The following is a 14595-nucleotide window of genomic DNA, read 5'->3' as shown; positions in this document are numbered from 1 at the left end:
GCCCAGGCAGGGGGGCTGCAGGGAGCCCAGGAACCTCCCCCCACCCCCGGCACCTGGCTCTCTGCTCTGGGAGGGGGGGAAGTGGGGTCAGGGGCGTCAAAGTAGGGAGCCCTGAGAGCCAGGACACCTGGGTCCTCTCTCAGTCATGTGGGGGGGCTGCAGGGAGCCCTGACGCCTGGGTTCTCCCCCTGATCCAGGAGCGGGGCTGGGGGCCCGGATGCCCGGGTCCTCTCCCTGCTCCGGGAGGGTGCTGGCAGCTCGGACGCTCGGGTCCTCTGCCAACACTGGGGCTGTGGGAGGTGGTGGCACCCAGGCCTTCTCCAGCTCAGGGGGGTTCCAGGGGTCTCTTACCTGGCCCCATCCTGGTCCCTTGTGCTTGCCGGGAGCTGGTCTGGGAGGGGGTCAAGGGGGTTTAGATGCACGTGGCCTGGCCCTGGGGGGAGATCTCCAGGGGGTTAATCATTAACCCTCCCCCAGGGCCTGGCCCAGGGCCAGGAGGAACCAGGGAGCAGGAAGCAGTGACTGGGGAAAGCACCCGCCGGGGCGGGAGGCTGGGGGCCAGTCAGGGATCCCAGGTGTCCTGGCTCTGCCCAAAGCCCTCCCGAGCTGGAGGGAACAGGCATCCAGACACCGCCCCCCCCCCACCGGGAACACAGGACCCCGCAGAGGACCCAGGCATCCAGAGCATGCGCACGCACACAGATGAGCACCCCCGGGGACACACCCATATGCATGCACTACCCTGGTGTCTGGGACAGATGCCCCCCCAGGTGTCCAGGACACATATGCACATGTGCACAGCCCAGGTGATCCGGACACAGACATGCACATTGCTGGGGCCAGCTAGTGGGGGCTGGGGGGGGTCAGTGCGGGGCTGGAGTGGGGCTCTGGGGGCCCGGGTGTGGTGGGGGTGTGCAAAGGGGCATTAACCCCTTCCCATCCGCACCAGGTATCACCCCGCAGCAGGAGGCAGCTCGAAAGGCCGTCACCCTCCCCTGGCCCACGGCACCAGCACCGTGAGTTCGGCTCTGACCCAGGCCCAATCCTGTGGGGGGGAGTTGGGGGGGTTCATGACCTCAGGGGGTGTCTGTCCCCCCTCCCAGGCCAACGCACGGCCCTGCACCTGGTCCCCAGCCACTGCTCCACCAACGGTGAGTGCTGGGCGCTCCTCAGCATGGGGTGGGAGCAGGCGGGGCTGGGAGCCCGGACGCCTGGGTTCTCTGGGAGCGGACGGGGGCTTCAATGGAGGCATGGCAGGGGACGCAGACACCTGGGTTTTCTGTTGTGGTGATTGGGGGCCCAGACACCCGATTCTCCAGGAGGGGATGGGGGTACAGGGACCCGGACACCTGGGTCATCTGGGGGGGCAATAGGGATATGTGAGGGCTGGACGCCTGGGTCCCTGAGGGGGCAGGGACATAGGCCTGGATCCCTGGGTCTTCTTCTCTGGGAGGGGATGGGAGCGTTGGGGTCCCCGGATGCTGGGGCTGAGCACAGTCCCCGCAGCTGAGGGCGACGTGACGGAGCTGTGGTGGGCGCCGGCGCTGGGGCAGGGCCACGGCCTGGAGCTGAGCGGCTCCATCGTCACTGTGCGCCAGGCGGGCCTCTACCTCGTCTACAGTCAGGTAGGGCCCTGCTCCCATGCACACGCCCTCGTGCACACGCCCTCGTGCACGCCCCCCTTCACCATCTCCCCTCTGCCTAGGTGCTGTTCCACGACCCCACGTTCACCATGGGGCAGGTGCTCTGGCGTTTGCCCCCTGGGGGCCAGGGCCCGGGACAGATCCTGCTGCGCTGCGTCCAGAGCATGCCCGGGCAGCGGGAGCAGGCCTACAACAGCTGCTATAGCGGAGGTGGGCGGGGCCTCCAGGAGGGGGTTGGGGCGGGGGCACCTTCATCTGCTCGGGAGGGGTCCGGGACCCGCCCTGAGGCTCCGCCCCCTCTCGCCCCGGAGGTGCTTTCCACCTGCAGCGGGGGGAGGGGCTGCGCCTGGCCGGGCCCCGGGCCAACGCCTCCCTGGACCTCACCCCCCACGGCACCTTCCTGGGCCTGGTGCGGCTCTAGAGGGACCCGGGCGCCCGGGCAGCGCCCCGCAAAAGGGAGCCCAGGCGTCGCCGAGAGAGATGGTGGGACCCAGGCATCCAGAGCCGGCCGCCACCAGCGGGAAGGGACCCAGGCGTCCGGGTGGTGGCACCGAGACGGGGAAGGCCCCAGGTGTCCGGGACGCCGCATGGACACGTGGGGAAAAAGGACCCAGATGCCTGGGGCAGGTGGGCGCAGGAGGCGTTGCGACCACCCGGGCACGCCGGCGAGCACCGATTCCTCCCCGTAGCAACAAGGGCATCACTCCCGAAATTTCCGTGAGGCCTGAGGCTCCTTGTCGGCGTAGCAACGGGGGTGGGCCCGGACGGCTGGGGTCCATCTCGGCTGGGGGGTAACAAAGGGGGTGGGGGGGAGGCGAGAGCCCGGGGTCCCTCAAGCCCTTGGGCTGCGGGTTGCGAGTGAGGGGCACTGGCCTGGCCTGACCGGGCCGAGCCGGGCCTGAGGCTCATTGGCGGGGCGTACGAAAGGTTTAAATGCAGCCAAGCCGCCGAGATCTCGTGAGATTTGGGCCACATTTCGCGGGATTTTCAGGCAGGATGGCCAGGGCAGCACGAAATTTCGCGCGGTATGACTTGGAACCGAAGTCGCGCGAGGCCCTCACCGAAAGACCGCGGAATTTAGCGGCCGCGGCACCTCCCCGGTCGAAATTCTCGCGACACCTTGCAAAAGGAGCGCTCGCGACAGGTCAGGGCCGGTGCAGGGCTCTCGCGAGATGGGTCGTCGAGTTCACGCGGGAGCGGGAGGTTTGAGCTGGAGTTCACGAGTTCTCGCGAGAGTGGGTGTCATGGCGGCTTCCAGCTGCTGAGCAGCGCGTGTCTTTGCGGGAGGCCCGGGCAGGTGATGATGGGACAGTCCCGCCCCCCCCTCCCTGACCGCCCCAGGGCAAACGGACAGCCCACCCCCCGACCTGATCCCCTAGAGCAATGGACAGTCCATCCCCCCAACCTAACCCACCCACCAAGGTCAGTCCAAGTCCCCCCCCACATTGACTTAACAATAGGCTGAGTGCCTGTCTTATGTATTTGCTATTGATACAAACTGTCTGACGTTTGGATTTTTTTTTCAAAAGGGAGGGGACTTATTTCAAAGAAAAATGCTGACTTATCTCCTGTCTGGTATGTTATTTTCTCCTTTAATGTTGGGTCGACAACTCAGGCACACATTCAAGATATGTAGGAGCTACATTTTATTTCCCATGGCTTAAAAATACCTAACATTTTTGGTTACAGAAACAAAGACTGGACCTTAAGAGGACTGATTAAGAGGATGGCAAAGAGAAGATATCTTTATCACATTTGAATCGGTACAACTTGACCAGCATTGTAAGCAAAGAACTCAGTATATGCAAAGGACATACCTGGAACTACTTAAAAACAGAAAGATGGTAACAAGTATATTTCTTCAGAAAAGAAGTGGTACTCAGTTATAAAGGATGTTTCTTTAAAAGACTATATTTTTTAAGTTCAGTCATCAGAATTTCTTCTTTGTTTTCCTTCCCTAGATTAAAGACAGAATGTTTTTTCAAGTAAAAATAGAAAAGCACTGCTCGGTTGAATAGTCTGGTTTTAGTCAGATACAGCACCAAAAAATGATCCAAGTCTGGATCCCATGTTCTTTCCTTGAAATGGGAAGTGAAAAGAAGTGACAGATGTGGAAACCTCCCTTCCCCCCCTCCCCGAAAAGTGCTGTATTTCAGCTCAGCGCACTCCTGCAGCAAACACAGCATGTACCCAGAAAAATCGTGTCAGTTTGACTTGGCTCACCCAACATCTGTATAGCTCATGCACTTCAGTGGGGCTTTTTGGTGCTTTTATCTAATAGTTGATTGATATAATAGCTGATTGAATCAGCTATTAGATAAAAGCACCAAAAAGCCCAGCTGAAGCGCACAAGCTATATAGATGCTGGGTGTGCGGGGTCAAACTGATGTGATTCCTATTCTGGTAAAGCACTGTTTTTTTCCCCCCACATTTGTCAGTGCCCCTTAAAATTATATGCTCACACCAAATTGCTCACACTCTCCACTGACCCTGCTCTTAATGGCTAAAGAATGATTTTTAGAGAGTGGAGGCCAATCCCTTGCTGGAAGTCACATTTTGAAATCAACCTTACTGAAGATCTTTGTGACTCATACAGAGCTCCTAGGCTTTGTATTGCTTCAAAAGAGAGAAACAGTGGCTCAGCTAATTCTTCCAATTAGTCCCCCCCATCTACTTTGTCTCTTCTATCTTGACTGGAGTCCAATTCAAAGTTAACTGGAGTACTTCCCATCTAGGAGCTGGCATATTGACACCCTTATGTTTGTAGGAGAATCAAATATACAGTTATGTAGAGACAATAAGTCCCATTAGTTCTCCATGAGAAGGGAGATTGAATGCATCTTGATGAAACTCATAAAGGAGGATTTGGGGAAGAGATCAGAAACCAGTCAATCCTCTCTACATCCTGCCTGGAGAAGACTAAGGAAATTATCATTATCACCTAGGTCTACCTACGTCATCAGTGTCATCCAAACAGACAGTGCTAAAGGCTCATCCTGTCATCTGTAAAATGGGTACAACTGCCAAAAAGAAGCCAAAGATTATTATGTATTAGAATAGTACAAATTACAAAAGTAACCTGTTTCTAAAACTTTGTTCCCTTTGATTCTACCAACACAGCAGGTTGCTCTGAGGTTTAAACAGTGACATTATCTACAACTTGGTGTTTTGAACATTTATATAGGGAAAACTCTGAACCCAGTTACCCCACATAACCCCAAAATAACTCATCTGAAATCAGTGAAATTGTTCCAGATGTACACCACTGTATATGAAATCAGTATAGGCCCATTCTACTTTCTAGTTTTTGAACAACACCTTCATCTGCTACTAGGCAGTGCTAATGAAGTGGCACCTTGCAGTGTGCAGATGGGTTTCTCCCACATTTTCTCACTGACAGATTTTAATGAAATATTTGAGCTTAAGTCACAATGAAAGATGAGAAAAAATCCTTTACATACATGACCATTAATCAAAGACAAACTAGTGACTTACTCCTTCAAATTCCAGTAAATGCCATATTGCTTGTCTGATTTTTTCCACTCATGTTTCTGCTCCAGTCATATCCATATTATCATTCTCTTAAGATCTTACCTTATGGATATTTATAACAATTATCATCTGTTATCAAAATGGCGCAAGAAGTCTAGAAAAATGATTATGTCAGTAACTAACATATAAGTTGCAAGAGGCAAGGATTTTTATGGGTGCTATCTTTTATTTGACCAACTGCATAGTTGGGAGGGATATAGACAAGCTTTCAGGTACTGATTACAAAGTATTAAAGCTTGTCTATATATTGCTTCCAGCTATATAGAAGTCCAATAAAAGGCATCACTCACAAAAATCTTTCCCTGTCACATTTTTCCTGGACCATCACAACTACAATCTCACCCCAACACTACCATAAAGGCCAGTTGAAATTTAATTATGGTAAATTTCCATGACAGATATTTGGATATCTTGATCTGGTCTCCAAATGGTCATTGAGACTGGTTGCTGAGTTCTTATTTAATATTACTTGATTTAAAATTAAGGCTTAAATTAAGAAATGGAAGAATAGGGACATTCTGCTGGGGAAAATAAGGAGGATCAATATTTCTTAGCATAACAGTAAGGAACAGGAAGTAACTGTGAAATTCTTACAGGTGTGATTCTCATCAAAGTAGCACCAATAAGACTGTGCAATGCTTAGCTAAAATTCATGACTTGCAACTTGTCACAAAGTTGGCTCTAATGAGACTACTCATCTATATTAATTTAAACACATGAGTATTGCAGAGTCTAGGTATTTCCTGGTATAACTAACCAGGGAGAAAGGACAGAGATGAGATGATACACTGCCACACATCTCTCAATCGCAAACCAACAGTAAAGACAAATAGTATGTCACTTAAACCTAAGGGATCTGTTCCATGTCTCTGATGGATTTGCTTTTCCTGCAACTCCCAGGCAGGTTGCCATGGCTGAATAGAAGTAAACTATAAATCTCATCAATGATTGTAAAATTTTAGCCTTTTCAGTATGAATTGAAATTTAAGAAAGTATTATGTCAGCAACTAAATACTGGTAAGTCATTGACTCAGATTAAATAAATACCAAAGAAAATACAACATTAAAATGCCCCCCTCTTTCAGAATCTGGTGAATACAAAGGGAGCAGAAAGTCATTTTTGCTCTTCACCTCTAGTTCTGCCAGACACAGTTTTAGCCTGGCATGATGAGGCACCTGGCCCAAAGTATCTGAAATCCATAGATGGGAAAGAAAACGTACTTTTAATACAGGCTCCAACAAGTTTTTGGTTCCTCCAAACAATGTTCCCTCTAAGTTGTACTGATCCGTGAGCATGCCGATTCAGTCCGTCCCCGAATTGGTCCCACTTCCCACCTCCTTTCAGTGCGCGCTGCTTTAGTCCGCCCCACAGTATAACATTGTAAACTTTGAGGATTTAACTTAGAAGATGCAGTAAGGGCCCTTTACTAAGGGGATGGGTCTATGTGTAATGAATATAAAGATGATCCTTTACAGAGGCTGCGGGGAAGATATTGGCCTTCCTAGAATGATAGAAAAAGCAACACCACATGGTGCATGGTAGAAGCATGACCACTTTAACCAAGCTAGTGCCCAAACTGGATGCAATTTAGCCAAGTTGGTGTGTTTCTCTGTACATGCCCATAAACTGCAGGGAGACCAAGCACAGTGTTGTGCAACCAAAACAGCACTAAAGCAGGTAACTAACTGACACATTGTATCCCAGCATGACAGTAGCCTGCTGCCAGGTTACACTGTAAACTCCTACTTAACTTGCTATCTATCCACTCTTACCCCTAAGTCTCCTTGTGGATTGTTGCTTTCCAAGTTTCTTCTGTTCATTGAATAGCTAGGTTTTGCCTTCAGCTGCTGCTTGGCCTCTCTTCTCTCATTACAAGGAAGCAGTGGCTCGAAAACAGAGTCAGACTGTATACTGAATACTTTATTAAGAAGCTATTGTGTTATAGAATATTCCTTAGTAGGAATTTGCACGTACTTCTCATATGAATATGCCCACAGTAAAGGACTCCACTTTATGCAGGAGCTTTCCCAAAGGGGCTGGAGAGCAGAGCAGTTCCCCGGAGCCGGCGAAGCCCATGCAGTGCCAAGTCTGCCCTATCTCCCGCCCCTGCCTCCTCTCGGGAAGGAGCCACTGTCTACCCCGAGTGAGGAGTGGAGCAGAGGAGCGAGGAGCTTACTGCTGGCAAGTGTCCTGCGTCAGCCCCAGTGCCTCTGCCATGCTCCCCACCCAAAGTTTACAGGAAGCTGCAACCCAGCTCCTCTCCAGGCGGGCGCATGGCATTAAAAAGTTTCTGCACGGCAAGACTTTTTATAGTGTATGGCCACACACATGCACAGTTTAGGGAGTACCTTGCCCCCAAATGTTAAAAGATACAAAGGTCCCCATTTCTCCTGTTGAAAACAATCTAACAGCATCCCAAATAATAACAAAAAATGAACATAGGCCCAAGATTCAACCATTGGCAAATAGCAGCTGGCTAAAGTAAAAGGGATATTCCACAAGGGTTGTGCTAAGTCTGTTGGCAAATGGCATCTGAGTCACCATGTGCAGTTTGACTGATCTCTGAGTACAGAGCTAGTTGCTATTCCTCTCATTAAGGGGGAGAAACCACTCTTTTTTTACATTTCCAATAAGTAATCTGTGGTCAATGGTGCAGAACAGTTAGCCAGCTTCTAAGATCTAAAGGAATGAAGCCCCATCCATGAAAAATGAGTCATCACAGACTAGGAAGAAATTACCTGACAAAGAGGAAATGGGACACAGACAAAGCTCCAGCTGACTTCATTTCCATGAGAGGTGGTATCCTATGTTTTGTAATGCATGCTGTTTAAAAAAAAAACAAAAAAAACCCCCAAAACAGATTCCCAGAAGAACTGAGAAATGATTTTGCAGGCTCAGTTCCCAAACTAATATTGACATAAGTAATAATAAAGAGAAAGATGGTTAGTCATGAAGGGAATGATCCAAAACATCCACAGTAAAAAATTAAAAATGTTATTTTTTTTTACTAAATGTATAACCATGAAAAGGATGTTTGCAAGGTTTGCTTTTTCTTTTCTCTTGTGAAAATGTTGAGCCAAAATATTGCTTCCTCAAAAAGGAAAAAGGGACAAAGTTACCAGTAGCAAAGAAGGAAAGTGAGAATGGAGTGGGAAAGAAGATGATGGAAAGAAGATGATGAAAGAAAGCATTTTTCATTTTGAACACTGAATAATTCCAGACAGTGCAGATATTCAATACTATATAGCTGCATTTTTGGTTAGATTTCAAGAAAATCTACATTTTTCAAAAGTATTCACAAACATAGCCATTTGTCAGATGGCTGTCCTGACTACCTGCTGGCTGCTCAAGGCTGTCAGCAGAAGCCATTTTGAATGTGCGACCATAAAGATGAAACTTTCTGTGAATTATTAAAAACCAAACACAACACTGTACTGGTTTTCTATGTTCTCCATTTGAAATATGCATTAGTATTCAATTATTATATTTTAGTGTATTAGTGTTCAAGTATGTATATGAATTCCCTGCTTTATTGTGCACCAAGTCCTGTTGCTGGCCACTGACCTGCAGTCTTGTTCTCTTGCCTCTTTGCCTCTTATGAGATGGAGGTCTGGTCACTAGTTTGTTTAATGCCTTATTAACCTGAAGGACTTGACTGGAGTTCATTGCCTTAGCTTAATCCCTCTGATTTTCACCTCCTTTTTTGGAGGGGGAAGGGAGGTATAATATGCAGTTCCCTGTGTGAAATACACGTCTGATTCAGTAATGCTTACGTTAACAACAGTGGGATCCTGCTTGTAGACAATGCTGAGGATGTAATGCTGTTGCAGCTCCAGATATTTTGTGGCTGTAATTGTGCATATACTTTCTGGCTAAACTCTCCCTGCTGCTTTGATCCTGCTGTTACTATTGTGTGCGGTGGACTCATGCTGTTGTATCCTGCCTCCCTACCCAGCCTAAATTCCACTGACCCTTTTGTTTAATGCCAAGCTAACAAAAATGCTGGCATCTGATTTACGGGAGTTCATTTGGGAAGTGTGTGGGAAAGGCAGCTCACCTCCATCACAGCGAGAGCCGGAGAAATATTGCAAAACAATTTCAACTAGAATTCTTTTATATTTAAAAGTGATTTTGCTTCAGGTATGCAGACCCCCCCCCAACCGTTGCATTCATTTTCAGTTAATGTTTGTGATTGATGAGGGTTTGTTTGGTTTTAGTTTTTGCAAGAATGTCCAAGGGAAGCAAATGTAAAACTCTCATACAGCAAGATGCCAAGTGGAAGTAGCATGGTGTACCAATCTATTATTTATATTACTAGCCCCTTGACCCCCCAACTGATATCAAAATTACATTGTTCCAGGGACTCTACAAATGCTTTATAAGAGACTGCCTCAAAGAATTTATAATATACAACAGTAGTCACCAACCAGTGGATCTCGATCCACTAGTAGATCTTGGAGCCTCTTGGCATCAATCTGGGACTAGGGTGGGTGGCTGAGTGCCTGCGTGCATGCACGTGCACACCCCAGCCCAGAAGGTCAGTCCATGGGGGAGGGAAGGGATGAGGGCCAGATCGAGGCCCCTGTGGTGAGGGACAGCTGCAGAGGCAGAAGCAGGGGTAAGTTGAGTGAGGTCCCAGCCGGGTGGGACTTATTTGCTGTGGAGATGCGCCCTCAAATAATTTTTTCTCCCTCAGCCTTGATCTACCCCCTCCCTTCACTTCCCACAGACTTACCTGCTGGGAGGGGTAGGGGGGCGGATGTGGCACTGGCATACAGTAGATGTCAGGTTGCTTTTAAATACCAAAAGGTGATCTACTTAAAAAGGTTGGAGACCACTGATATACAGCCATCTGAAATGGGATACAACATCATATAGGCAGGGGTAGGATTGGCCAACCTAACCAGCAGTAAAAATACTCACCAGCAGTAAATTTGCAAAGAACTAATCTTTGCCTTTGCATTGGTATCTGTGAGTTCACATACAGCTTGCACTCTGTATCAGTGGTGGTTTGGAGGGGACATTAAATTAGATGTCATAGATGGAAGACATTTTATCAGACAGAACACTACAGAGACAACAAATCTGGAACAAAATTGTTCCGCCTCTGAAAACTGGACCCTGCATATTACAGTGATTACAATGGGCGAGTGAAACAAGAGAAGATCAAATTTAAACTCTCCACCCTGACAATAAACCTTACTGTTATTTTTTATCTCAGAAGATTCCTTGTATCAACTTGTGTGCCACTGACAAGAAAAGGTTTGGTATTTTCTAAAATTGCTTCGTCATCAGGGGCATAGATAAGTTTTCTTAGGTGTGGGTAAGATCTTGAGGAGGTCACCTCCTCTATGTGTGTGGTGCACTATGGTACAGGGGATATGCTTTGCGGACAGGGGGAAGGAGAGGCAAGCAAATGGCAGCCAGGGCAATCACCCCACCTGCCCTGCTATATCTATGACCGTGCTAACCTATGACCATGCCACCTCTCTACTCTGGTAAATTCCCCTGACATTTTCTCAAGCCATTTTCTTGGTTGTGAAATACATGCTTATACAGACAGAAGATGAAGGGGAGTGGAGGAAGCTTGAGTCAAATGGCCCTCATGACAAATCATCTTATATACAATTAAGCTTCAAATACCATGTTGAGTTTTGAAGTAGAAGTTGAGTAACACATAGGCTGTGTGAAGCTCCTTAGAGGAGGGTAAAATTTCACTCTCAGTGAACTAAAATAACACATGCAACAGCTAACAGATATTCCCTACAATACCACTCTGTTTACTAGGACAATTAAAAGTATAGGATGAAGATTTATCAGTCTGACACTTTCCAGGTCCTCAAGTAATAGGATAACAGGCAAATTATGATCTCCAGTGAATTCAGGTGAGACCTTTAAATTGCAAAGTCAAATCATTGCTTATGTCTAAAAAATCCAAACCCAGGAACCTAACATTAGTCCACATCGAACCACCTAAAAATGAAAATTTTCCAAAGCACCTCATGCAACTGAGAAGCAAGATCCCCACCATTGAAAACTGAACTTCTGCTCCTAAATTACTTGGGTGTTTTTTAGCCCATGTAGAGTGTTAGGCTGCTACTTCTGAAAATGCTGGGCGCTATTAATTCAATACAGACTGACAGAGCCTTCAACAAGATAGACAACATTTTCCAACTTTTTCACCTTTCTTCTCTGTGACTTCTACCCATGAAAGACAGACCCACAAACATAAGGCAACTGAAAATTCCTGACTTGTGCAAGTATCAGAAATTTTATATGCATACTACAGGTGAAACAAAAAGGTAAGTTCTTCAGTAAGTAAGTAAGTTCTTTCCCAACAATGTGGGAAATAAACTTTCAGTTGGGCTAGTACAGAGATGCGACAAAACTCATACCAGCTCTCTGATCTGGCTGTCAGAGGACTTCCCTTACTGGAACACTAAAAACAGCCAACTCTAGTTGAACAGTATTGTGAGCTTAATAAACTCAAAAAGCCAGGGAGGTCCATAATATCAGTAACAAACAGTAGGCACTGCCCCATGTCTGAGATAACATTATATTTAATTTCTAGTTAAGGACCTATATTATCACACAGAGATTTTTCTCAGTGTTTTTAGTCTGCAGCACAAATAGATTGCAGAAATTTTAGTAGACGACTGCAGTGATTCAGGGCCTTAATCAAACCAAACCTAATTTGTGGCCAATCTGTGGTTTATCCTTGCTAATGAGAATAAAAAAAAGCTTCAGGAATATCTGCAATGTCACAAATTAACTCATATGTCAAAGGAAAATTTAACTACCTTTTCCAATTAAATATTTTGGTCCAAAATAACCTGTTCTCACAACTTGAAGTGAAAAGGAGCTTTCACACAGATTTGATTTGCAGTGTTACTCGTCTTGATCTTGACAATTCTCCAGCAGTTGAGGGTGGAGGAGGGGAAGTGAAGTAAGGACTCTCTTCGGCAGAGAAATTGAAATGCATAGAATGCAATTTGTAAATGCATAGAAGACAGGGTTTTTCTAATGATTTTTTATGCTGATATGTTTCAATTTACTAGAATAAATCAGGAGAGAAAGGGAGAAACTACTCCAGGTTACAGAATAAACAGATGGTAAGCAGAAGCCTAACCACTTTGCCTCTGAGCTGGAGCCAGGCTGATTGCTGAAACCATTAGAGTAGCAGCCCTGGCAGCAGGCAGCTCTTCAGCCTCCAGGCCACCATAAAACAGGAGCTCCTTTTTTCCACAAGAAGAAAAGGCCAGTGTGTCTGAAGCAAGCACTTTACCACATGGTCCTTTTGGTGGAGAGAGAAGGGCTGATACTATATCTCAGAAAAGTGAAATAAACTGCTTTTTTAAATATGAATCTTTTCTTTCCCCATTTGTTACCCCCCCCCCCCACACACACACACACACACAGAGGGAAAGGAAAGGGGGTTTGGGGCGGGGTGGGCCCAGCGCTGGGGTCAGAGGGAGGCTCTGACCTGCAGGGGGCAGCTCCCCAAAATCCCCCCCATCATCCCAGGGAGGAAGCTGGGAGACAGAGAAGGAGAAACTGAGGTAGGCACATGCATCCCTCGCAGGGCTCCAGACGGCTCCTGCCTGCTGAGCAACAGTGCCGACAACACCCTGCGCATCTATGACCTGCCGCCCGAGCTGTACAGCCCCACAGGGGGGCCTGCTGCTGAGATGGTGGGGCCTGGGAGGGGGGGAACCCAGGCGCCCCTCCCTCCTCCAGCCTCTTCATTGCCCTCCCTGGAGGGGCACGGGGAACCCAGGCATCTGGGAGCCTGCTCTCTTCACAGGGAACCCAGGTGTCTGGGCTCCCAGCCCCCACTCCCCTCTCAGAGCCAGAGAGAACCCAGGTGTCTGAGCCGCCCCCTTCCTCCCCAGAGCCCAGCGCTGTGCATGGCCGAGGGCGACACCATCTATGACTACTGCTGGTTCCCGCTGATGAGCTCGGCTGAGCCGTCCACCTGCCTGTGAGTTGTCCTGCCCTGCCCAGGGCCGGATCCTGCCTAGCCAGGGCACTGGGCCTGGCTTTCCCCTTCTTGCACCCCCCATCCTTGAGCCTGGTTACATTTGGCTGCTCTGCCCAGAGCTGGCTGCATCTTGGGGGTTTAGGCTCTTCCCCCAGGGGTGGGGCAGCAACTGGCTCTGCCTCCCCCTCATGTCTGCTCCACCCCCCAGCGTGGCCAGCAGCAGCCGGGACAACCCGATCCACGTGTGGGATGCTTTCAGTGGGGAGCTGCGGGCCACGTACCGCTGCTACAACCACCTGGTGAGTGTTTGCGTACCCGGGTGTCTAGGCTCCCAGCTCCCTACACCTTATCCCCCCCACCAGATCTCACTTTCCCCCAGAGCTGCAGGGAACAGAGGTGTCCAGGCTGCCTCTACCCCCACCTCCACCCCCTGGCGTGGCCCTGGGGTGAGAATCCAGGCATCCAGGCCCTGCCCCACCCCTTCTTCCACTCCTCCATCCCCTGGCAGTGCTGGGGGGAGACCCCAGGTGTCCTGATGCACCCCCTCCCCCCAGGACGAGCTGACGGCTGCCCATTCGCTCTGCTTCACCCCGGATGGGGCCCAGCTCTTCTGCGGCTCTGACAAGACTGTGAGGGTCTTCGACACTGAGCGCCCAGGCCGGACCTGCGAGGTGCGGCCCACCTTCGGTGAGACATCCCCCTCCCCCGCCACCAGGGTGAGGGGGGTCTCTGGGACGCCTGGGTTTCATGCCCACTGAGAGAGCTGGAGTCAGATAGCCTCTTGGTTTGGCTTTTTCTCCCATCATTAGGTTTTGGAGTGAATGCAGTAGTGACACTTAACAGGGGTGGAAGTGTAGAGAAGAGCAGTTGGTCTGGGGGTGTATCAGGCTTAACGGTGGTCTCTTCCCCCCCCTTCCCCCCCCATTTAGCAAACAAACAGGTTGTGGGTTGGCATGAGTAGGCTCCAGGGTGAATGGCATGTTATTCCCACCCCCATGCAGCAAAGAAGCAGGGTGTGGGCTGCCATCAGTAGACTCCAGAGTGAACATCGTCAGTAGGCTTCAGGGTTAACGGTGGCTCATTTCCTCCCTGAGCAGTGAAGCGGCAGGGCCAGAGCGGCATCGTGTCGTGCATCGCCTTCAGCCCAGTGCAGCCTGTCTATGCGGCCGCCTCGTACGCGCGCACAGCGGCGCTCTACGCCCGGGCCGACGGTGCCCCCCTGGCGCTGCTGCACGGCCACTGTGGCGGCATCACCCATCTGCTCTTTGCGCCCGATGGCCAGCGCCTCTTCACTGGCGCCCGCAAGGTGGGCAGGGCTGGGACCTTGGGGGTGGCTTCTCTGGGTGGGGCTAGAGCTGTGTGGGTGGGGTCTGAGGGTGCAGCTAGGACTGGGGGGCAGGGTTTGGATGGGGGCCTTG

The 14595-nt window shown here is 49.6% G+C and overlaps 2 protein-coding genes across 7 annotated transcripts in view; both read left to right on the top strand.

The window, feature by feature from the left end:
- LOC102376004 (tumor necrosis factor ligand superfamily member 12-like) overlaps positions 1–2359 on the top strand; it is a 4950-nt gene extending 2591 nt beyond the window's left edge. For 4 of the 6 annotated variants that reach the window (XM_006037862.3, XM_025194339.1, XM_025194337.1 and 1 more), the window contains 5 exons: positions 950–1016; positions 1104–1151; positions 1507–1625; positions 1706–1853; positions 1955–2359. In XM_006037862.3, coding sequence (XP_006037924.1) covers positions 950–1016; positions 1104–1151; positions 1507–1625; positions 1706–1853; positions 1955–2064 — 492 coding nt within the window. In that variant the 3' untranslated portion in view covers positions 2065–2359. Of the gene's footprint in view, positions 1–23; positions 807–949; positions 1017–1103; positions 1152–1506; positions 1626–1705; positions 1854–1954 lie in introns of those variants that run through there. The other 2 variants (XM_014526888.2, XM_025194338.1) reach the window with 2 other exon arrangements.
- Positions 2360–11403: 9044 nt separating this feature from the next.
- WRAP53 (WD repeat containing antisense to TP53) overlaps positions 11404–14595 on the top strand; it is a 4257-nt gene continuing 1065 nt past the window's right edge. Inside the window, exons 1-6 of the mRNA XM_025194335.1 lie at positions 11404–11498; positions 12686–12887; positions 13089–13177; positions 13386–13476; positions 13732–13864; positions 14275–14577. Coding sequence (XP_025050120.1) covers positions 11404–11498; positions 12686–12887; positions 13089–13177; positions 13386–13476; positions 13732–13864; positions 14275–14577 — 913 coding nt within the window. The remainder of the gene's footprint in view (positions 11499–12685; positions 12888–13088; positions 13178–13385; positions 13477–13731; positions 13865–14274; positions 14578–14595) is intronic.

Source organism: Alligator sinensis, unplaced genomic scaffold (assembly GCF_000455745.1).
Source record: "Alligator sinensis unplaced genomic scaffold, ASM45574v1 scaffold1745_1, whole genome shotgun sequence".
NCBI lineage: Eukaryota > Metazoa > Chordata > Crocodylia > Alligatoridae > Alligator > Alligator sinensis.
The sequence above is the reverse complement of the archived record's forward strand: the minus strand, read 5'-3'. Positions and strand labels throughout refer to the sequence as shown.